This window comes from Uloborus diversus, chromosome 8 (genome assembly GCF_026930045.1).
Source record: "Uloborus diversus isolate 005 chromosome 8, Udiv.v.3.1, whole genome shotgun sequence".
Taxonomy (NCBI): Eukaryota; Metazoa; Arthropoda; class Arachnida; order Araneae; family Uloboridae; genus Uloborus; species Uloborus diversus.
The window spans coordinates 39,859,522-39,885,065 of NC_072738.1; the positions used below are offsets into that span (position 1 = coordinate 39,859,522).

Below are 25,544 nucleotides of genomic sequence, written 5' to 3' on the forward strand. Positions count from 1 at the left end.
TCTGTTAACCTTTTTGTTTACTTTTGGTGTACATATTCCATGCAGACAGTTTTTACACATTAATAGTAGTAAAAAAAGACTGCTGTATCTTTAAGACTTTCTGTTATATGAATGCAATCCTAAGTAATTGCAATTGCTTAGGGTAGCCCATTGAACTTTCTTCGTGGTGTTTATTTCATGCATTGCAAAGCAAAGTCTGATAATCAAGTTAACCTGAGATGAACTCAGTTTTTTAAGTTCATTTACAAACTTACATTTCGTTCATCTACCTTGTCAGCAGGTGTCGATTCAGGTTTTAATTTTTAGGTCCGCATTTTTTAAAAAACAAAAATTTTTCTGCTTTTTTTTTTTTTATTTTAGAAAAATGAGCTATTTTTTGGGAGATTTTTCTTTTGTATATTTTTTTTGTAAAAAACTCTTGTCCTATCGTAAAGAGCATGTTTAGCTATCCCAAATCTAATATGAAATCCCTTTTTCCTGCAGACCTTTACTTGAAATGACTTGGAAACTAAGAGAGTTTTCTCATTTTTATTTAAATATGTTTTGATTTCAGAAGAATTGATTGAGCTTGAAAGTGATAAAAGAACTGATTATACAAATGAAATGTTGTGAAAAGTATAATTGTAATATATGGAATTTTGTCAAGGGGCCGCAAGGTGAGCCCAATTAGCATCTGAATGATCCGGGTCAGTAGGGTGTATCAAAAAGATCTTTTTTCCGAAATTCAAAAGTCAGGTTGATAAAAAGTTGCACCCACACCCACACATACCTGCAAAACCCCGGGTGAGTTTTTTCGCCCTGGGTATGGTTTGGTAAACTCTGCATGTGTAAAGTGTTAAGACCCTGCTCTCCCCAAGAAGGTAAATTCTGGCTTCAATAATGTATTGCAATGTTTGTTCTGTATTCCTGTTTGTGAAGAAGGGTGAATGAAATAACATAATTCAATACCTTAAGATAACACAGATTATAAGTAGTTTAATAAGTTGCTAATGTAATAGTTTCTTAGTTGCTCAGTTACAGTATGCATAGACTACAGTTTCACCTTGTTTTGAGCTTATCAGCATAGGCAGCTCGCACATTGGGGGGGGGGGGGGAGCAACTGCCGCCTCTCACTTCCAAAAGTATAGGAGTCTTGCATCCTCACTTTTCAGAGTTGAAAATTAATAATCAATTGGGAAATTATTCTTTATAGGGTGGATTGATTTATTTCACGAAAGTAAAAACTGAAAATTTTCAAATAAATGAACTTTTCTCATCAAATTTCATAAGAGAACTTTAGAATGGAAAAGGAAGTCTTCGGTGGCCATTGGTTCCAATTTTTGAAGCCATAATTTACATTTTTAGAAGTTATTAAACCAGTAATATTAAAAGGCAGCAAATAATGTTGCCCAATTCTACAAAAAAAAAAAAAAGCTTTAGTGGCCACGCCCCCTATTCCCTTCACTTCTTTTGAACCCCACTTTTTTTGTGCACCAGTCGCCTATGCTTATCAGTCTAGAATAGTCATGACTGAACTGTTGGAAAATAACCACGGTTAAGCACTGAGTGTATTTTAGACTGTTAGGCCCAAAATAAAGGCAAAACTGCAGTCTCTTGATTTTGTAATGGAGCTATTCAATGTTGCTCAGTTTTCAATTCTTCCTTAGCCATAGCTGCCAACTTGTACGATTTAGCCTTGCACTGTAAGATTTTTGGATGTTTTGTACGATCGTATAGTCTTATCGCAAACTTGTACGATTTGTGTGAGAACTGCGCACTTCTTTATCGGATAACAGCATAGAGAACATTTTAATCTGTAAAAACTATTGTTTTAAACAAGTTTTTGGATAGACAATTTTTGAAAGTTGCGAAATCAGCAACTTTTTAAAGTTTAAGTTCAAAGAAATAAAAGTTTATCAATTTACTTATTTTTAAATTTCTTTATTTATTTTTTGCTTATAAAAGCACAGATCAAGTAAAGGTAAGGATTTTATAAATGTTATAATACTTTAAATTTTAATACTTTGCTTTATAATATTCAAAAAAGTAGAAACATAGCCACAGCGTGCATTGTAAGATTTTTTTCAGTCGGCCTGTTGGCAGCTATGCTTAGCTATGGCTACTGCAGGGAGGGGGGGGGGATTAGCAATTGTTTGCATATGGTTCATTAATTATTCATTTCGTTGATTATTATTTATTTTTTTATAGACTTGGATCACCCTGCCGATATTCAGTGAGTTCATAAGTTTATTACCGATATTATTTATTTTATTTCTATCAATTTTAAATGAAACTAATTTTGTTCATTTATTTCATTTTAGGCTGCATTCCTGTATCCTTTTATGGTAGACTAAAAATACATTCTGTTCAGCTGTGTTGAAAGGAATATCAACTGCTTATTTAACTTATAGATACATTGCTGTAAAAACATATTGGCTATTACAGTATAACTTCGATTTAACGATACCCGATTTAAGGATTTCCTCAATTTGATGCATTTCACAGGTTCACATTTGACTGGTACACATATCTGTGGTCCTTGATGTAACCATAACTTTTTCCAGTCTCTTGACAATCTTTAAATCAGGGTTATACTGTATTTATTTTATTGATTCGCAAATTTTTTTGCACCTTTAGACCATCCTTATCAAGGCCCAATGTTTAGCAACACAGTTTATTTTTGAAGCAAAGTATTTTCACAGGAATGCTTGAAGGGCTCCCCCAAGATGCAAGATTGATTACACAGTGGTGCTCAACTTACAGCCTGAGGGCCACATCTGGTCCGCAAAAGTAAATATTCAGCTAATGGGTTTTGAAAAACTTGCTTTTAATGAAATAAGCACCAGATGAATGATAACAAAAATTATTGTTCTGTAATTTTCTTTACTTTTTCATATGCTCCCATGTTATTCAGAAAAGTGAAATATTTTAAAATTTTATACCTGTTCTACCCTGCCTGATTGATTTTATTATGAGGTGCAGCCCTCAGGCAGAAAAAGGATGGACCACCATTGGATTACGTGAATCCAGCAATTTTTCCAAACTTACTCTCAACAAAAAATCCATTTGCAGGCACTTCCCACCTAACACTCTGGTAATGGTGAAAACTCCCACCTTGGATATTTCCCTTGTGTGAACCCTGGCTTAATTGTTAAGGGTTATGATTTCTAAAATTCATAAAACATCTTAGATAATTTAAAAAATCACATTTTTCTTCAATCAAAATTAATTTGAAACAGCTTAAACTAAAAATAAATACTAATTTTACTGGTTCATTTTTTTCTTTGGAACATTAATAAATTAATACCAATACATGTAATGTTATGTTTAAAAGAAAATATTTAAAAAAAAAAACTTTATAATTATTTTAATGTTGATTTCATTTTATACACAAACAGAAATCTTCTGCAATAATTTTAAACCTCACCCACTAGACACGTTCATAACGCACTTATCGACCCCGTAAATCCCCGCTCTGGCTCCACAAAAAACTGATTGAAAAATTCCCCATTTCCATGTAAAAAGAGGTTCTCCCATCGTACCAGAGAAAGTGGTTTTTACCCAGCATCTTTAGTGGCTAGTAAACGAACTTGTTTCGCTTAATGCATTCTGGGTAAAAACACTGTTTTTACTCCAGAAGCTAGCAGAAGTAGAAAGATTCCACATAAACCCCGCAAATAACCAGAATGCAATGAAAAGTAGGTTTTTTCCAGGGTCGAAAGTGCCCATTGAAACGGCCCTTTTTTTTCATGGTATTTTTCTTCTCGAAAGGTACCGCATAGTATTACAAGTATTACAGTTAATTACAAATAATTCCTCTAATTGAAAAAATTAATAGGTTTTGAGAATGTTGTGATCAGAAGTTAGGATTTTTAGTGGTTTGTTGGATTTCTGTCTTTTTAGAAAAATTTACGACTCAGTGAGACATTAAAAACAGAACTTAAAAACTAATAAATAATGAGTGTGAGTAACCTAAGAAAATTTTTGACAACTTTGCTTTCATTTTTACTTTCTTCTATATCTAATATATATAAAAAAGTATTGGATTCGTGCAAATTTTCGAATTTCGAATTTTGACGGATTCGAACGTTTTGAGGTTTGCTGAGTTCATTTCGACTAGTTTTGGAAAATGTCTGTCTGTCTGTCTGTGTGTGTGTGTCCCTGTGTGTATGTATGTGTGTGTACGTGTGTCACGTCTGTGTGTGACCAGTTTTTTGTGGCCGCTCTACAGCAAAAACTACCTCATGAAATCGAACAAAATTTGGTACACATATGTGCCCCTATGTGAACTTGTGCCCATTGATTTTTGGCGCGAATTCCTCCTAGGGGGGTGGAGCAATGGGACGTTTTTTGAGTTACGCGTGCTTGCTATTCCTCAGGAAGTAACTGACGGAATCAAACAAAATTTGGTCCATATGTTGCCATTAACAGGAACAGTTGCTGATTCAATTTTGGTGTCAATAACTCAAAGGGGGGTTGAGCTATAGAACGTTTTTTTTTGGTCAATTGTGACTGCTGTATCTCAAGAAATAATGAACGGAATGAAAGAAAAATGTATCGGCAAGTGGCCCTTAGTGGGTATAAGAGCGGATTTTGTTTTGGTGTCGACAGCTAAAAAGGGGGTAGCGCAATCGCCCGTTCTTTTTTTCCATTGTGAGTGCCCTATCTCAAGAAGTAATGCTATGCTCTGGTTAGGTTGAAATTTGGAATATATGTGAATCCATATGTAAACAGGCTTTGGTTCAATTTTGACGCCAATCGCTCCAAGAGGTGTTGATTTTTTTTTTGCGAATAAAAATAGCTTTATTAATGCAACAATAAGAAAGATAAATCGTAATAGATTGTCGTCTGCGTATTTCTCGTGATTTTAATTGTATGGAAATGATCGGAAATATATTCTCAATGATTTAAAATTTTTAACTGTTGCCATCTTATGTTTGTTAACAAATAAAATATTTGTAATTAATTCAAGCAAGGCTTTTAAAATAACTTTCAATTTTCGCTCTTTGCTTTGCTTTTGCAATAATTCAGACATTGGGATGGTCGTCAAGTTTTTGCATGTGTAATTTTGTTTTTGTTGGGAATATTGCTTCCTCGTCAAGCATGGGGAGGGATCAGAAAAAAAAAAGAAAAATATAGAAGAAAGTTTCGTGATGGCCACAACATACTAGTTTTAATGTGCAGTATTGTGATGTGCTTAAGAGAAAAATAGTACTCATTATCCTGTGAGATGAAAAATAAATTTTTGAATAAATTGAGATAATTTATCATGATATTGTTTCTCAAGCAATAATAGTTCTTCAGTGTGTTTATTTATATTTTCTATTCTGGAGGGCTTTTCATAAAAGATAAGTTTTTATTTTTTGAGTATTAAGTTCTGTATTCAACCTTTTTTTTTTACTTTAAAAATTAAATTTCGAGAACGTCCCTTTTTTTTTATCTAAAACCTTTCTGTCCTGAGAATTTTTCGTAAGTTTGTAACCTATCCAAAACTTATCTTTACTGATAATGACTTTTTTTAAAAAAAAAATTTCTGTAGTTTATTCAGTTTAATTAACAAGCATTTTAATTTGACTGTGTACAAAAATTCAATTATACTTTTGTTGTTTCCTGTTTAGCTATTTTGCAATTGCAATTTGTTTTTCTTAACGTTGTATAATTAGGGGGTGACACATTGACCGAAGCATTTGAACAGGTAAGATGCATATTTCTCATGACTGATACCAGAGCCCTTGTCTGGAACTTGATAATTTGTAATCAGATAAAGTCAAATTGTTTATGCAATTATTTACCATTTGAATATACAGTAAAACCTGTGAAGTTGACCACCTGTCTAAGTTGACCACTTTATTCAGGCATGGAAGTAGCCCTTATCATATAAATCAACCTCTGTAAGTTGATCACCTGTTTAAGTTGACCACTTAAGTAGTGCACCGCAAGTGGTCAACTTACGCAGGTTTCACTGTATTATCAATTTTTAAAAAGGAACTTAGTTTTTCTACCAGTATAAATTAAGTTTTGCATAATATACTAATTTATTAAATATCCCTAATGATGCAAATAAGTTAGATTTATTGTAAATTTTTAATTAAAATACCTTGTGGTAATATCATTAGTTAAAAACATTTTCATTTTTTTTTCTATTTTAAATACTGTTTTCCAAAATAATTGTCTTGTACGTGTAGGGTAACAGCATCAGTAACAGACAAGTGTCCAGTAACAGACAGTCGTAAGGATGGATTTAAATAAGAATTTTAGGCAGGTATAATTGATGTTGCTGCTACCCATGAATATGGAGCAACCATCTAGTCTTGTCAAAGTGAATTTTATGAGCCAGTTGGTATTTATAAGGCAGTGGTGAAAGGTTATGAACAGCCACCATAAGGTCTGCCGGTGTTTCATGTTCATTTGAATTTAATGAGGCTTAAGTATAAAAATAAAGAATTTTTGCACATTTTGAAGAGAAAAAGGGAATTTTGTCTAATACTCATCCTTTCATCATCCTATCTGCTAATGGGTATCATCAGATTGTTCAGTGTCTGTTACTGGGGGTCAGACCTTTTTTCGAAATTGAACAAATAAACAAGAAGTTCCGTCTAGAACTATACGAGCCTACTTTTCCGTATACCCATACTACTTTCCAGTACCTGATCAATATTTTCAAAAATGGTTAAAATCGCAAATTGTTTCAAACATATTTTTAAAATATTTTAAGCTAATTTCTAAGAATAAAATATTCCTGTAAAAAAAAAGCAGCACCTTTTAAACAAAGCAGCTAATACACTTTTTTCCATTAAAAAAAATTCTTTAACAGCTTTCAAAACGAAAAAATAATAATTAAAATTAATAAGCTCATTAAAATAAATACATCGTATCAAAAAAAAAAAAAAAATCGTTTCTTTTTTCCCCTGTTGCCAAAAATAATTTTTTTAATGAATTAATGAACTTACCAAAATAAATAAAAAAAAATAAAATGTCAACTTAAAGAAATACTTTTCATTGTCAAAAAAAAAAAAAAAATCGTCTGCGCATATCTTTATGTAGAAACATAAGATACGTCAAGAGCTATTTCCAACAAAATTTTTTTGAAAAAAATCCGCCTTCAAGTACGGAATCTACATTGATTTTCAGTTTCTCCGTAGGCGCTAATGTTAAGGGATTTGAACTGTTCAAAATTGAACGGAAAATTGTTCAAATCAAAAAGATATTTTATATACAAGTTTTTCATCAAAAGCTTTTTCCTACAAAGTTTGTTTGAAGCAAATTCGCCTCACAGTTCGGAATTGCCTTGAATTTCCCCGTAGGCGCTAATGTTAAGTTTTTTTGAACTGTTCAAAATTGAACAAAAAATAGTACAAATCAAAAAGTGAGATATGAGAATGAGGTGTCCTCGCCGAGATCTTTCGAACAAAAAAAAGTTTGTTCGAATCGGACTATCCATTCAACAGTTATTAGGGGGGGACAGACAGACAGACCGACAGACATTTTCCCCCATCTCAATACCCTACTTTCCAATTTTTAATTTTTCGATATTTATTTAATTATTTTATTTATTTTTGACTTTTTTTGTATTTTCGCGATATTTTTAAGATGCATTAAGCCTTCTTTCATGCTTTTTTCTTCTTTTTCTGACTTTTACTGGGAAAGTAGGCTAAAAAAGAATTGACTAATTCAGAGGATCCAGAAGTAGCCAAACATTAGGAAAGAGGTAGTTGCATGCAAAAAAAAAAAAAAATAGTTTAAAAAGTCTATAAATTAAAAGGCTCAGAAAATTGAGTTAACCTGAAAGTAACGTCTTAAGCACGTCTGTCACTGGTGCCGTTACCCTATTTTTAAGCAGTGCCAAAATGCAAATTCTCATAAATTGTTTTGGTGACTGGTTTATTTAAAAGTCAAAATTATATTTTTTCACTCCTCAGCTTAACTTTTTCCAGCATTCTCATGTTTCATTTTGCTTTCTATATTAGCATTTCCAAACAACAGTATAAGTTCCAAAGTGAACCATCATTTAGGGCGTACCTGCAGACACCATTGCACCTGCCGATCGTTTTACGTATGCCCAGCCCGCCGCTATTTGACTAGGATAAATATATATATATATATATATATAAACAATATGCAAGCCAAATACCAAATATTAAACAATGTATACAAACAATAATGATGAGAAAAGGAAAATTGCAAGCAGCTAGTTAATAGGAAAGAACAAAGTATGAATCCAGAGCTCATCAGCCGTGGGGGATTCAATAAATATGGTCAAAAGACCAAAAAATTTAACTATGAACTAAAAGAGATTGTCCAAGCTCCAGTATATGCAATATAGAGTAACATTGGCACCACATGTTAAAGCACCACCTTTTAAACTATAAATAATGAACAAGAGCTTGTTTAAGCTCTATAATTTTTATATGCTAAGTTATGTTGTGCAATTAATGCAACTTGAAAAAATGGTGCCGGCCGTCTGTACGTATTCTAGAATATGTTCTCGGGTACAAAGAGATTGAGGGCCTTTTAGGAGAGTTAGGAAGTAGCAATACCCCTTTAAAAGCATAATGTATACAGGCATGCTTATGTTTTGGTTATTCATGTAATAAATCCTGAAAATTCTTTGACTGCTTGGAATACCTATAAAAACCCGATTTCAAAGTTTGTTTTAGTTTAATGGCGTATGTGTATGATGGATTGTATATGTATTAATTAGTTCATGTCGACATTTTGAATTTGAACCGTACTATCTGTACTACCAGGGTGTTTTCATTATGTCCCATTTTGCTGATGCTTTTAGTGGATGTAGAATTTTGTAAGTATATCATTCACTTTTTCAGGCTGCTGTTGCTATGTTTGGTTACATGACAGAAATAGATAAAGTCGATGTCCTGATGACACAAGACATTGAAGCAGAAGGTATTGTTTTCAAATGTCTTGTTTGTTGTACATAGAAAGTGTTATAGTTTTTACTTTAAATTATTTATTGCAACTTGCACTTAATTCTGAATCAGGCATACAATTTGAAATTAAACATGTCATACTTTCCTGTAAAAGTAATTTTCAATTGTAGTTGCTCTCATTTAGTTCATTGATTTTAGGTAATTTTCCACTGTAATTCATTTTTTTATTATGTGCTTGGTTACTTGATTACTTTTGGAATTGAATATATAAAAAAATAATAAAACATTCAAACGCAATACAGTTGAACCTAGATTGACCGAGGTTTCTGGTAACCGAATCAATAATGGAGTCTATTGTATTTGTAAAAAAGCAAGCCCTAAGAAAGACAAGGTGCTCTATTTTTCCGGCATTTTGTTTCTTTTTTAAAAAATGTAAATTTAATAAAATGAGTTTTCGATTTGAAAATAAAAATATGTTCTGGATTTTTAATTTTTTTTTAAAGCATCTTTCAATAATTAACTTGTCATTGTAAAAAAATTTAACCAATTTTTAAAATTTATTACAAATTATTTGCCTATTTTAGTTTTTAACCGCAAAACATTGCTTTTTTTATGTTAATTTTCATGTTTTAAAATTGGTCTATTGCATTTTTAATGAATAGATTTTAAAAATTTGTGACCCCGACAAGAGTTTTTATACAATGTTTCTATTGTGCAAGATTTCCGGCATCCAAGGCACAAGAGGTCCCAATTAGCTTGGATGATTAAGGTTCCATACCATAAGGTTCCTGTACCATAAAAATTACCCCCTTTTCCTCACATTTTCCAAGGTGCTAAAATTTAAATTAAATGAATAATTTCAAAGGCTAAGTTTAATTTTTTATAATTATTTTGCAGGTCATGATATGCTCTCACTTTTATTTCATTACCTTGATGAATTTCTGTATATATTTAGTGCTGAGCCGTACTTCATTGCAAGGGTAAGCATTATTATTTAACAAGAGTGAAAGACTCATTTTATGTTTTTCTTTTGACAGTTCCACAGGTAATGACATAGTTTCCAAATGGAAAAAAATTGCAAAAGTGTGTAAAAAATGAAATTAATGTTTTAAAATATTTATGCTTATATGTTTGATATTTGTTGATAAATATTTAAAAAAAAAAAAAAAAATTACAGCATAAAATTTTTCCTGAAAAATTTCGTTGCCTTTATTTCCTTCAGGGAAAATACCAGCAATATAATTTTTAACCCCCCCACACAAAAAGGAAGAGTTTTAAGTTTGATGTGTCAGTATCTGTGTCTGTCGAATCGCAGCTCCTAAAAGGATGAACAGTTTTTGAGTATTAATTTTTTTGTTCAAAAGATGACTTGATCAAGAATGTTAGTTAGATCTCATCTTTGTAGGATTTGAATTACTAACGATATCCATTAAAAATAATGAAAAGCAGAACCTTTTGCAATTTGACTTGCTCATTTAAAATATTGGTACCAATCAAAAGAATAAATTTTTCTGTATATAATGGAGTTTGATTGGATCTTCCAAGTTTTATAGAACTGGAATAATAACATTTTAAAGTAAATTTTGAATAAAATTCTAAACCTTTCAGTCTATTAGTATTAACTTCATTATTGTCAGACTGTCTGTGAATGCTCAATGATTTAAAATTTTCATCTGCTGCCATTTTCTATTTGTTATATAAAATAGTTATAATTGATTTTAGTCATGGTCCCACTTAATTATAGGCCGTGACAATCGCTGAAACTCATGGCAACAAAGAGAGCTCTACATTGAACCCCTGTTTCCTTTACGTTGCCATTGATTGGTGGATGCAGGGGTTCCGTTTAGCGCCTCTTTCAGTCAAAATGGCCGAAGTCCAATCAAAAATAAACAAACTTTGTAATGTTGACATTGATTGGTGGATGCATGAGCTGCATCCGTTTAGCACAGAAATGTCATAAATTGTTAAGGCCCATTAAGTGTCAGTACCATCTAGTGGGGCTATGTTTTAGTTCATAAGCAAGGCTTTGAAGAGGATTTTCAATTTTTCTCTCTTGATTCTGCTGTTGCAACTAAAAAAATTGTGATTATCTTTTTTTTGCTGCTTTTTTATATCTAATTTTTTTTTAAATGTATTTCTTAATATATGTTTTGGGCTGCAATTCATCTTAATATGAGGTCTGGTCCTCAGGGTCGTGATTTTTAAAGTTTTGGAATTTAATATTAATTCCTGTACATATCACACAGAATTGAAGCTTGTTTAATAATGCATAATATTCTTGTGGTTTGAATCTTTTTGTGTGTAATTTGAAAATCCATCACTGAGTACAATCCCCGTGGCAGAAAGCTGCCGACACCGCGACATTGTCGCAGAATGAGAGAGAATTTATGCAGAAAGATTTTGCACTAAGGGGGGAAAAAAAGGGATAGGGAAAAAAAAGGTCAGCAATAAAATCATTCTGCAGAACAATACCAAAGGAGGATAGCCGTTTCACTGTAAAAAATGTAACTGGACTATGAATTAAGGAAAAGGGCTGATTTCCCACGAAAAATAAAATAATTGCGACATTTTACAAAAAAAAAATTTTTGGCGAGCGCCAAATCGAGCGATCATTGATGACCACGTGGAGCAATTTTAAAGCAACCCTGTATATTGATCAAAGAAGAGTGGCTGGCAACGCACATGTTTGTGTTTGTTTGAAAGACTTGTGCCGACTTGTTTTTTTTTCACCTCTGTTGAAAAATTAATTTAAGCCCTTAAAAATTGCTTATTTGCGGTTTCGCAAGTTGCAGCAACAGAAAACAGATAGAATACTTGATAAATTGTGTTTTCTTTTGAGCTGACCAATCGTTATTCAGATAGGGGTGCTTACATGAATGAAAACCTTTCTCTCTTTGAAGAAGTTAGATTTTTTTCTAAAAGGATATTCTAATTAAATTATTTTTACTTCGTATGGAAAGGGAACTTTTGTTTGCTCCAGTACTTGTTTTAAATTCTTTTTTTTCACATGAAAGAGAGGGCAGGGGAGCCCACCTCTGGCGGGGGGGGGGGGGGGGTCATGGCGCATACTCGGACATTAAAATTTGTAAGGGGGGAGTTGTTTTGAGAGGTATTTTTCATTGGGGGGTTTCCCGGATATTGAAGGGGGTGCGCCCATGCCCTTAAGTGGGGGAGGGGGGGGGGGTAATCCCTGGGTGGGATTTCTTTTTTGCTTTAGTTTTTTAAAAAAATCCTATTTTCTTCTGGGGGGTGGTTGAATTCCATTTTTTCTGAATAAAATGTGTTTTTTAATTAAATTTATTTTCCTTTTGGGGAGAGGGGGATACTTTGTTTATAATCTTGTGTATTGCATATATCAATTTTTGATGCGAGGGTGCCCTGTATTTATTTTTTTTCTCCAAATCACATGCATGTTTTAGTTTTTTTTTTCCTTCAAACTGTAATCCATATTTTAATTAAATTCATTTTCCTTTGGGGGGAGGGGGAATACTTCGTGGATCTTATTTCTTTGAGTATTGAATAGATGTTGCATCTGTATTTTTCTGGTATTGAGAACTACAGATAAGTAAGTGCTAAGAGATTAAGACTGGAAACTCAAATATGAAAGCGGCATCTCTGTTTAAACAATCGCCCCCAGCTATAACATAATAATTTACACTAGCATTACATAAACTAGCATGATTGCTTTTGGTTTGATTTGATTTTTTTCTCCACTTACCAATTGCTGTTACCATGGTGTTAATATTTTTTACCATATAGATTTAGCTGAAGGTCACTTTTTTTCCCCTGAAAGAAGTGACCCCCCCCCCCCCCCCGTTTTTTCCTCCAGAGCTGAAAATCCGTTGGAAGCTCTGATACTGAGCTTTAATGCTTTTGGTTTTTGTATAAATGAATTTACCTAAACAAGAAGTTGTGTGAAATTCGTAAAATAAATTTTTCACTTTTGAAATGAACTGCACTTAAGTTTGTCCATTAGTTCATTTTTTACTTCACGGAGCATTCTTGCAGAAAGAAAAAAGGTCCAGAAAATTTGTCGCACAAAGTAAAATAAAATTCTGCCACAGGGAGTACAATATAAGATGGTTTTTGGTACATGACAATTTTATACGGTCATGTCCAAACCTCTATTTCTAAAGTTGTTGCAATAGCATAACCAGTACTGTTGACCTTTGAAACAAAACATTAATGTCATGCTTAAGACAAGAATATGGTCAGATATTAATCTTACATTTAGCAGCATTATTAAACATTTATGGTTTTTTCCTTTTAAAACATTAATTTAGTTAAAATTCTACAATAATGAAATAAATATAGATTTAGTTATTGTTATAACTTTAAGACCCAATTTGTTTAAATACTGTTCTTACTGAAGTAACACTGACATAAGTGAATTAATTATCCTTATGCATAAAAATGGGACTGATCTAAAATTCTTTTCCAATGCTTCCAAAATGTGATAGTAAAAGACCATTTATTCATGTTTCATTTCCATTCATTTTTATATGCAATGCATCACTTCACGAGTCTTTTTCTATTTATTACATCCTAAGTGAAGATAATGCCATAAGATGAGTAATAGTTTTTCTCTCAACTTTATTTCAGAAAGTGAAAATATTGAATTTTGACAAACAGAATTTCAAAATAAAAGCCCGTGGGTAAGTGCCTTTTTCAAAGACAATACAGCCTAAATGCATTCAAAATTTAAAATGTCTAAAGGAAAAGGGAAAATAATGTGTATATATATATATATATATATATATATATACATATATAAATACTGTCAGCCCCTCTTAATCGGGTAACCGATAAACGAATACCCCGCTCATACGAAGAAAACCTCCCAGAACCGAATATTTCCCCATGAACGCAATGCTAAAGATCCCCACTTAATCGAATATTTTCCTTGGATAATCGAATAATATTGATCAGCTTTCCCAACTATTTTTGCTGAAATCTTCTCTAATAAGTTGGAAAGAAATTAAGCAAGAAATATTATTGACGTAAAAACATAAAGTAATAGTTTTTGCCGACAACGGGTGAGGAAAACAACATTCCCATTCCATCAATACATTTCTACTTTTCTATCAAATTTCTTTTGTCTTTGCCATTAAGAAAAAATAGCACAGTTGATAATAAATTAAAAAACACAAATGTACACAGTTAAGACGATAATAAATTGATGAAAATTGAATGTAAAACACAGTAGATGAGGAGTGGAAAAAGGGTTTCAGAAAACATGTTCTTAAAGGACCTTGAACGAGCTATCCATTAATATGGACTTTTTTCAAAAAATAATGTAGTGAAAACAACATGGTAAAACAAAGTTGTAAGTTACTTTTTAAAATTTTTAAACGGACTTAGTTTTCAACCATTTTGTCTTTTATTCAGCTTATTTCAAAAACTTTTTACCAAACACATTAATTATTTCCTTTACATAGTTATTGATTTAATATTATTACATTTTAAGACAAATGTTGTTTATTTAGAAAGGTACAGAAAACTTCCCTGCTTAATCGAATAATATTTCTTAAAACCAATGATATTCGATTAAGCGGGGTTGACAGTATATACATTGCTTATATATGATTTTTTTATTTAAAATAAACTTTGAGTTACCGAAAATTTGACTAATTGAAAACTGAATAAGATTCAGGTGTAATTTTTCTATTGAAACATCCAAACTATTATAAAAAGGGGGACATTTTTAAAACATTAGTCTAATTTGAATTTAATTGTAAATTTTACAAAACCAAAATTAAAATGTTGTAAAAGTACAAAGTTTTAATTTTAAGGACGCTGTAAGGCTTATCCTTTAAATATATTTATTATTGTAAAAGATCTACATGAACATTAAAAACTGAGCAAAAGGCTACTAAAACATTAAAACTTTAAACAGTAAAAAGGGAACATTTGCAAAGTTCGCTGTCGGGCGAACCAACGCTGTACACAAGCTCTCCATGAACAACCTCGCTTCGACGGAGCGCACGTGTGTTATCTCTCCCCAGCTGAGTTGAGTAGCGCGCACGTGTTCGCTACTGATTGCGATGATCATCTGAAGCTGTAAACGGTTGAAGAGGAGTTCTGGAGTCCACTGACCTGGAGTCACCACAGTACTTCCCCTCCAGTGACAATGATATGCTTTATGAATACTTATGGAATCGAACACGACGCCCTGATTGTGTGGTGTAAAACTCCTCTGTGGTTTTCGATGGAGCACTAGTAGGTAGTTCTAAGGATGCCGGAGTCAATTTTTCAGGTTGTACTGGAGGTGATGGGGTTGATACAGTATCCGTAACCCAAAGGAAAGCAGGTTTTAGCCGATCGATACTCACAACTGCCTCTTTGTAGTTGATTTTAATGCGAAAAGTCTTTTCCTGTGTAGCGAGCACTTCATGAGGACCGGAATAAGTTGGCTCCAAAGACTTTCGTAGAGAGTCAATGTGAAGGAACACATGAGTCGACGTTAACAAGTCCTTCTGCACAAAAGTGGGCACTAGTAGGCACTGGCTTTAAGGATGACATACAGTCTCTCAGCTTGTGCACAAACTTGGTAGGGTCGAGGACTATGCTGGTGTCCATGGGCTGGAGAAACTCTCCTGGAAGACGCAAAGATGAGCCGTACACCATTTCGGCAGCGGTTGCAGAAAGGTCAGCTTTGTAAGCTGTTCGGAGCCCCAAAAGCACTGTAGGAAGAACCTCATCCCAATGAGTCGAAGTGTGACAGCGTAACGACTGCTTGAGTGAACAGTGGAACCTTTCCACCAGTCCATTAGAAGACGGATGGTAGGGTGATGTCCGAATTTTGTAGATTCCCAGGAATTTTGTAAGAGACGTAAAGAGTTCGGACTCGAACTGTCTACCTTGGTCAGTAGTGACGAAATCTGGAACTCCAAACCAACAGATCCACGTTCTGTAAAACTGTCCTGCTACTGTGTCTGCAAAAATGTCAACCAGAGGGACGGCTTCTGGCCAACGGGTATAGCGATCAACACAAGTTAACAAATAACGATATCCATTCGAAGGAGTGAGTGGTCCAACGAGGTCGACGTGGACGTGGCTAAACCGTTGTGAAGGCAGATTGAAGCTTTTCAGAGGGCTAACTGTATGTCGGTGCACCTTAGACCTCTGGCACTGAATACAAGCACGAGTCCATTCCGCTATGTCCTTGTGTATCCCAGGCCAAACGAAACGCTTCTGCAGTAGTTTACGCGAAACTTTAATGCCTGAGTGTGACAAGCGGTGATAGTTCAGGAAAACTTTCCTGCGGGACTTCACTGGGACGTATGGACAGATACTTGCATCTCGCACATCACAATATAGAGTTTAGTAGAAAATAAATAAATTTATTTTATGGAAAACATGCCAAAATTGAACTTGGTTTGTGAAAATATGCTTATCTGAGCTTTCAATCGTTTTGCATCTAATAAATATTTTTATATTTTTGGCAGTTTGAAGTTGTTTTGACATGCTACATTAGATTAACTCGTTTTAATTTTTATTTAAATAACTATAAAATTAATGTTTTTTTTAATTCTAATTTCTAGTTTTGCAAACTTAAATTTTAATTATTATTAGCTTATTTTCGGTATATTACTTTTTTTTAATGGGGAGGGATATTAAATGTAAACAATTGAGGGCATAACATTTTAACTTAGTGTTTGTATTTGAAACAAAGTTGAATTGCAAAATTTTATAAAGTTGAATTTATGTACATCTTTCATTGTTATGATGACTACTAAATAGGGGAATTAGTCCCCCCCCCCCCCCATAAAAATTCAAAGCACTCATAGCCTTGCAATCATGGAGTTTTTTTTTTAAATCTAAGCTTTATGATTCTTGAAAATATACTTTGAATGTGAAAATTGCAAAACTAAGCCTCATGTAATCTGCTTCTCTTAGTGATTAGGCATTTCAGACATTTTTAGGAAAACTTTCAATACAGTAGATTTTTTTTATCAAAGTGTCTCTTATGAAAAAAAAAGCAGTTTGTTTTCCTATACTTTTTATATTACTTCCTGTTATTTATATGTTAGCATTAATTGAAATCTGCATGCAATATTTATAGTGCAAATTTAGAGTAGTACCTTGAAAAATATTTTTTTACTCTTGAAAAGTGCTTAATTTTTTTCCTCCCTAAAGGGTATGAACCCTGTGATAAGAGATTAATTTAAAATTCAAATATAAAATAATTTTATTATAAACTCAGTTGTAGCTTTGTTGAAAATCACAACAATATTTTTTAGATTTCAGTGTGAGTCATGGGGAAGTGCAAATTTCTCAGCAAATAGTTAGATGAAACTGATGAAGATCGGAACAAAATTAGAGACTGGGGAAAACAACAAGAGAATAACGTTTTTTGTTTTGTGTATGATAGATTAATATGGGGTGAGAAGGAATATAACGCTATTAAGAAGCATTACAAGACAGAAAAACATGAAAATAATTTTAAACTAAATAAAGATGAAGCGCAGCTTCATCTATCCTTCAGTGAAACTACCAGCATCGCTGGTTCAAGTCGAAATGTATCATTATGCCTATTTAATTCTAAAGAGGCTGCCTTAAGTGCTGAAATAAGTGCCCCCCCCCCCCCCATCCAAATATTTGTGTAAATAATATTACTCAATGGATAAAAAGATTTTCACAGGTGATAAAGGAATTTTATCATTATTATAGTTAACAAATTATCTTCACGAATTTAGCAGCTGGCAACTAATTTGTCTGTTGGTGCTTCCCTGGGTTTAACTATGAGTGGTCCTCCCAAGGTCCTCTTTTTGATCCTAACTGGTCCTCTTTAGTCCTCTTTTTGAGTGAAAATGGTCCTCTTTTACCCTTTTCTGAAGCTAAAATGTGTTGGGAGCCCTGAAACCGTTAAGAGCTGCTTGTTCGTTTTCAGACATATTACAGAATGAAAATACAAAACAAAAAATTGTGGGGGGGGGGGGGACTCTTGGTCACAGAAATAGATAACTCACCTCCATTCCAGCTGCAAAGTAGAAATCCGACATTTAGCGTCAGCCTTGAAAGTATCCATTTGTACCAGAAAACAGAAAACAGTCGCTAAGGTAGCTCGAAACAACAGCAGGCATAACTAAAGTCACATAGCAGCACCAACTCTAACTCCACATTGATATGGTTGAGTATTCACAGTTCACTGGGTAACCACTAAGGATGCTGTAAGGCTTATCTTTTAAATATATTTATTGTTGTAAAAGATCTACATGAACATTAAAAACTGAGCAAAAGGCTACTAAAACATTAAAACTTTAAACAGTAAAAAGGGAACATTTGAAAAGTTCGCTGTCAGGCGAACCAACGCTGTACACAAGCTCTCCATGAACAACCTCGCTTCGACGGAGCGCACGTGTGTTATCTCTCCCCAGCTGAGTTGAGTAGCGCGCACGTGTTCGCTACTGATTGCGATGATCATCTGGAGCTTTAAACGGTTGAAGAGGAGGTCCGGAGTTCACTGACCTGGAGTCCCCACAATTTCAATATTAATTGTACTTAAATAATTAGACACTTATAATTTAAATCTTTTGAAGTAAATTATTTCTTTTGCTCTGTTTCATGTTTCTTACTATTTTTTTTTTTTTTGCCAAGCAAATTTTATAATACATTCAAAGCACTTAGCACTTTTATCCTCTCAGATGAATTTCTCTAGCACTTCCAATTAAAAACAGGGTTAGCTTTCTGCCAGCAGAAACTAGTTTTTGCCTTACCAGTGGCAGAAACTGGTTATTACCGGTAAAAACCAACAGAAACTGGTAGAAACTTAAAAGTGTCTTTAATATCTCAAGTAATTGCTAAATGAAATTTGTTTTAGTAAACTAAAAAATTAAATACTGTTTAAGGCTTTCACGGCTGGCGTCAATATGAGGAGATAACATTTCCGGGCTTATTGGCCGTGGTCTAATTGGGGTAGAAATTCCAGATGTTTCGGCTTGCTTTGCTGCAGCCATCATCAGTGGTTTGAGTTTGGTGAGACTGATTCCTGGCTTCGAATGAGGATAATAAAATCGAAAGATATATTTTCGAAATGATAAAAAAATTAAGCTTCATTTCATCATTTAAAAAAAATAAAATCCTATGCTAGTGCCATTGATTTAGTTTGGAAACTGAACTTTTCAATTGCAGATGCTCGTAATGTTTGGATTAATCTAACAAAGGGCATATGGGTGCTTAGGATAGAGTATTGACATACAGAATTTAACAGGCATTACTGATTGTAACATGCTCGCTTATATGCTTCATGTAAATTGCTTGTGACTGAAATTATGATGTGCTTCAAGAAAGTGCCAGAATTTCCCTTGCTAATATTAACGTAGATTTTGTATTTGTACCTAATGTCACAGCTTTGCAAAAAAAATTGTCCCCATTTCTCGAAACTTTTTTTTTTCAGTCAAATTTTTACCACTACAACAGTTACTACATGGTGGACCAGTTTAAAAACATATGCAATAGATAAAAGTTTCACGAACATTGCTTGTTCCTTTTGCCTGCTAGCTCTTCTGTTGCAAGAATATTCTAAAGTTTCTCATTTGTGCATATTAAATTGAGAATCTGTTTAGATTTTAGAAACCACCTTTTCTAAGAGGCAACTGCAGGGTCCAAAAAATGTAACATTTGATTTTGAATTATATATATTGCAATGTGATATTGTAATTATATTGTGCTTTTGTTTACTATTAAGTATTTTTTTCCATTCATTTTCTATTGTATGTCAATAATTTATTTTTTGTCATTTTGTGAGTTTTTGCCAGTTTCAGCTCCAAATGTGGCAGAAAGTGGTTTTTGCCATGCCAGTTTTAACCAGTTTCTATCAGTGGTTTTAACCGCCTCGGCAGAAACTTACCAACTCTGATTAAAAACCAAAAAAAAAAAAAAAATATCATAAACATGACAAAATTTTGAGGTTTTACTTTAATTATGACACTGGAACTCATTTTGTTGCTCTTATGTTATGTCAGTAACTGTCCCAGATTCGAATTGCAAGTTTGAAAAATATCCTGTGCATTATAAAACATGCAGCAGATATAACAGATACAAAATGAAGTAATGTGTTTTATGTTTATCTATCAGAATTGACTCTTGTGTTTTAGAAAAAAATGAATTTACGTCAATAAAAAAAGCAATTTATGCTTGTCCCAAGTTTTCATGCCGTGCCTGGAGCGCAAACTTCCGGGATGGTCATTTCTAGTAAAAAACATTTATTTGGCTACAATGGATTATGCGGGGTGAAGCCTTTTATGCGATGTATAAGTTCCAATCGGACGTTTTAATTTCAGTTGTATAGAATTACAGGTAGAATTTTCCATGTTTCTACCAAAGGAATCGTCATGTTGGCAGCGCAAATTAAAACGAAAAATAAATTTCTTAAACTTTTTTTCTGTGATGAAAATAATAATGCTTTTTAATTTTCTAATCTTTAATTAGCAAAGTTCAGCAATCAAAAATTCAGCAATTTTTCATGTCGGCAATAATTATGCCACACATAAGTAGAAACCATTTGTTACTGAACTGATGTGTCCATCACCAATGCTTTTCTCAATGCTTTTTTTTGTGTAATGAGTTTGTTGACCATCTCATGATTGAAAAGTAGTTTAATTTCTTAAAATATGCTTTTGAAACATTATTTTCTCCCAAAAATTTGAGTTCTCTAATAAAATTTTATCTTTGTTTTTCACCCTGTTTTCTTTTACGTAAATGTTCAGACCTTCGTACCTAACTACTGCATGAAAAACTATAAATTTGGGTTAAAAAATAAATCTGTTAACTTGAGCAAATCTACCTTCGCTTCCAAACTCTGACTGTCTTGAATTAGTTTGTTTTTTAAGCTTGTTTTCAGAATTTTTTTTTAAAACTATTATTGACTTAAGTGTTATTTTTTCCGCAATCTAATTAATAATTTCAGTTTCTAAAAGCATTTTATAATTGAAATTTTCAATGTGAGATGTTATGATATTATAATTTAATGAAAATCAATACAAATTAAAATTTCTCTGTAAAAATTACATATATTTACTACATATTTATATTATATAACTCAACTAAATTATACAGGTAATGTGTCATGCCCAATAAGTATAAAAATTTGTAATATTTATCAGATCTGTAACAGTCAAATAAATATTTGATGCGACATACATTTAACCCCCTAAAATGGGGTTAAATGTTCACTTTGACTTTGCTCCTAATTTTTAAAAAAATCTGTAACAGATGTGTAGTTAAACTACCTTATTAACTTTAATTTCTGAGTATCTTTAAAAATCGAAGATTTCCATGATCAAGTTGGCACTTTTCTAGATATTCACCCCTGAATATATTGATGAAATTTCTGCTACAGTGAGAACTTGGTTGCTGTAGAAAAAATACTGTTATAATTTGCTTCTCCATCATTTCCTTCTTCCTGTTTTGATTCTTCTATTTTCTCATTAATTTTAATAAGAAAAGCCAATTCTGATGGGTATTTCACTGTTTGAAGATTCTCATCTGCATTGTAGAATGCTGAAATCAACACACACATGAAAAAAAAATATATATATATATATATATATATATATATATTGAAATTTCTTCCATATACTTGATGCTTCTTTTGTTTTCTTGATTTTTGCTAATTTCACTGCAGAACCCGGCTTTTCAAAAGCAATTTGTAATCATGCTTTCTTTAACCTCTTCCCAAGATTTTAGGACAATAACAATGGTCTGGAGAAATTCAATGTCAAGAAGGTCATTTTTTGCTTCACTGTTTCTAATTAGCCACTTCACACCCCCCCCCCCCTGATAAATCTTTTGAGCTTTATGACATTATTCTGTAGGTTAAAATTATGATTTCATGTTAGTTAGTAAGGCTTAATAAATTTTATCATTGTATAGTGTAGGCTGAGTGTCGTTCTTAAATTACTGAAAATGTTAATTTTTATCTAGTATTTATTTCATTAAAAAAAAAAAAAAAAAAAAGATTGACTTAGAGAAGGGATGACTTAGAAAAGAGAAACATTTCTTCAGGTTATATCTAAAAGCCATTTGAAGAGATGGCAACATACACCTCCCAATAACTTTTAAAACCTTTTGTAATTGGTAAATGCATCTGTGATTCAAACAAATAGGTATTTTACTACAAATTATTGTACTTTTATTACTTGGTTCATGAAGTAAAAAATATAGTAATAACGTTTGTGTCTAAATAAAAATTACTTAAATGAAAAAAAACTAATTGCTCATTCTTTTCCCCTTTCTTACATTAACAAGTTTATTTCAAAATTTAACTATCAAACCAACAGCAGATTTTTATACAGAGTTGTAAATTTATTTAATTTTTCCTTCAGACTGTGAACCATATGCACCTTCATTTTAATTCTTTAAATCATTCAAATTTTTTATTCACAGGTATGGGGAAATATTTGATCTTGATAAACATCCACAGGTATGATCCATTTCTCTTATTTTATTTAGATTCAAACTCAAGTACAGTTGACTCTAGATATCTCGAAATGTGTGGGACCAAATAAAGCATTCAACATAATTGAGATTGAAGATACTAAAGAAAACATTCTTTTGCTTATTTTTCTGAAACTTGAGTATACAAGAACGAACTAAAAGAGTGTGAAAGCTGCAATTAACTAAACAACTTCTTCAAATGAGGAGTTCAACCAGTTAAGTCTTTTCCCAAATTCACTTTCTGCTATGACATTGTGGACAATTTCCACTTACTAGGCAGGAGAAGGTTAACATTCAAGGGAATGCAGTAGAGACATACCGAGCACTCGGTAGCTACTTGGTACTCGGCCAAATTCTGATCAGATACTTGGCCTATACCGAGTATTTGCAAAAAATTGAATATTGTCTATGACAGATACTAAAATTTATAAAAAAAGAGCAAGCATTATATTCTGCAATCATTTACAATTAAAATTTATAAGTCAAGTTTAAATTTTGAGAATAATGAAGTTTGTAATGCTTTAATGGAATAAATCTTTATTTTAATGTCCCCAAAGTAAATAAAACTTATTTATTAAAAATTATGCAAAAAGGGTAAGTATAGAAAATACGGAATTTTTATATTAAAAATGGATTTTTGCTACAAACAAAAATTAGTTATAAAAAACATAAAAATACTTTTGCTTAAAAAATAAAAGGAAATAAAACAACATTAAAAGCACAGTGCAGGAACACTGCAGACATGTGTTTTGGCGTTACAAGGAATTCCTTTTTCAATGCACAAAATGGGAGCTCATGGATTTAAAGGCATCCAACAAAAGTCGGATTTTTTTGTTGAATGTCTTTACATTCTTTAGCTCACATGTTATGCACTGAAAAAGACGTTCCTTGTAATGGGGGGGGGGGGGGGCAGAAACACGTGGTCTGAAGTGTTCCTACACATTTGTTTTATCTGCTTTTAAAAATTATTTATGTTTGGCGAACTAGAACTATAATTGATTAGTATACAAAGAAACCCCTCTTAACGGACACCCCTCTTATGCAAACAATTTTTAATTCCCCAGTTCCAATGCAAATAACATTATTAAACCCCTGTCCTGCGGACACCACTCTATTGCAGACAAAAAAAATTGTCCTGTTAGTGTCCGCATTAGAGGGATTTTACTGTAATTTGTTTTAATTCCAACTTGATTAATCATACCTTTTATTTATTTATTTTTAATTTTTAAAATTTTTTTTTGTAAAATTTTTGACACAAACAAAATTGTTTATGTAATGTGTAATTAAATTTCAGCAGAAATTTAGTTTTAAAAACTATTATATAGACAAGGAGGTCTATACTACTATTCCAATAAGTTCAAAATTTATCACATGTGTGTCGGTGGTTCTTCTTAAAACATAATTGGTACTTGGTAACTCGACAGAGTAGTGAAAGGCCGAGTACTCGGTAACTCGGTACTTGGCCAAAGTGCTACTCGGTATGTCTCTAGAATGCAGTGTATTGCTAATTCCTCCTCGTACTAGCTCACCCCTTATACTAGTTCTAATACATCTACTGAAAAGAACTTATCTTTTGAAAAAAATAGCCATGAGTGCGTTTCAGCTATTTTTCTCATCATGAGAAGTGGTTATCCCTCTCTATAAGTTCTTCCCTCCTTCCCTCTATATGTCCTTCGCTACTAAAGAAGTAAATAGTAAAAATGGCAACAAGAACTTCCCCAGACATTAAAAATTGAAATAATTGGTTTTTCTACTAGAAATCAAACAAGTAAAAATCAGAACAATAAATGTTAAAAGATGGCTGTTTAACCTTTGAGTTAAACAAAGTGGTCTTTGGGTTTTAAAAAAATCTGTTACACAACATTAAAAGCAATTTGAGATCATCCAAAAACTTCGACAGAAGCGTAAAATGGAGTTAAGCAAAGTTGAGAGATCTAGAGTAGACTGTATTTAAATTTTTGTTGTTAATTTTATTTTCTAAGAATATATAATGATTTGTATAAGATTTTTTCGAAACTTTTCATTTTTATAACAAGCCTTTTTTCTAATAAAAAAGTAAAAGATAGTTTATTTTTAATTCTTGTAATTTTCTGTTTCTAAATCTTAAAGCTGTAGTTACCATGATTAACAGCAAGTTGAGCATTCATGTAGATGGAATTACGGCTATAACAAAAATTTATTTGGTCCCTTAGACTTGGTTATAAACAGACATGACTGTAGATGTTAATATGGTAGTCTATTTTTAATTTGGTATGCAAATCCTTTCCCTCAAAATAAATCAAGCCAAATTGTCTAATAGAATGTGAGATAACCAACTTAAGAAAAATTAATTGTTGAACATTCTGAAGCACATAGCAGTTATTGATCTCATGCACATATTAATCATATACTTCGCAAAGAAATATTTTATGCTATATTTTGTGCATTGAACGCAAACTAATAACCCTATGTGTTTTTATTTTGATGATTATTTTCTTTTCTTAGGGAAGTGAAGTGAAAGCTATTACATATTCTAACATGCAAGTTCATGAAAATGAAGATAAAAGTGAACTCTTTGTGATTGTTGATATTTAAAAGGCAATGTAAAGCTGTGAAATATTTTATTTATAAATATGTATCTAATTTTTCATACTTTTATAAATGAAAATTTTACATTATTAAGTGTTTCATAAATCAAATTTATATTCATGCTTTTTGCAATTAAATATCATTTGCATAGTTATTAATTAAAAGTTTTTCTGTATTTTGCTTTTTCAAACAATTTGCATGACTTATTTGTTGAATAAAGAGCTTGTATGTTGATCTCATCTTGAAATTTTTAAAACTTATTTTCAAAATGTATTCTGATGTTAAGTAATAACAGTAAACATGAGTATATATTTGATGCTTTATCAAATTTTAAGGACCAAAAAAGAAAAAAAGAAAGAAAATTAGGTGTTTATCTTGGCTCTCTGTCAGAAATAGACACACTATAAGTCATATAAATTTCAAATAAAGCATTAAATACAGAGGGTGTTAACACATTTTTGTATCAATCTTGAGTTTTTTCACGAATTTAAATTTATGAAACCAATGACTTGCATCGATGCAATAGTTTAATTCCTCTGCAGCATTAACACTATTCTTTGCTTTAAAATGTCGCTGGGATATAAGCAATAGATCAAAGGTTCTATTTTTGCACTTTACTAAGTGAATTTGCTCTTATTAGATACTAAAAAAATAAATAAATAAAAGATG

The 25,544-nt window shown here is 32.2% G+C and overlaps 1 protein-coding gene across 1 annotated transcript in view; it reads left to right on the top strand.

The window, feature by feature from the left end:
• LOC129227429 (protein archease-like) overlaps positions 1–25,237 on the top strand; it is a 31,244-nt gene extending 6,007 nt beyond the window's left edge. Inside the window, exons 2-9 of the mRNA XM_054861987.1 lie at positions 2,188–2,212; positions 2,301–2,311; positions 5,643–5,674; positions 8,805–8,883; positions 9,765–9,847; positions 13,470–13,522; positions 22,257–22,293; positions 24,792–25,237. Of these exons, the coding sequence (XP_054717962.1) occupies positions 2,188–2,212; positions 2,301–2,311; positions 5,643–5,674; positions 8,805–8,883; positions 9,765–9,847; positions 13,470–13,522; positions 22,257–22,293; positions 24,792–24,881 (410 nt within the window). The 3' untranslated portion in view covers positions 24,882–25,237. The remainder of the gene's footprint in view (positions 1–2,187; positions 2,213–2,300; positions 2,312–5,642; positions 5,675–8,804; positions 8,884–9,764; positions 9,848–13,469; positions 13,523–22,256; positions 22,294–24,791) is intronic.
• Positions 25,238–25,544: the final 307 nt, after the last annotated feature.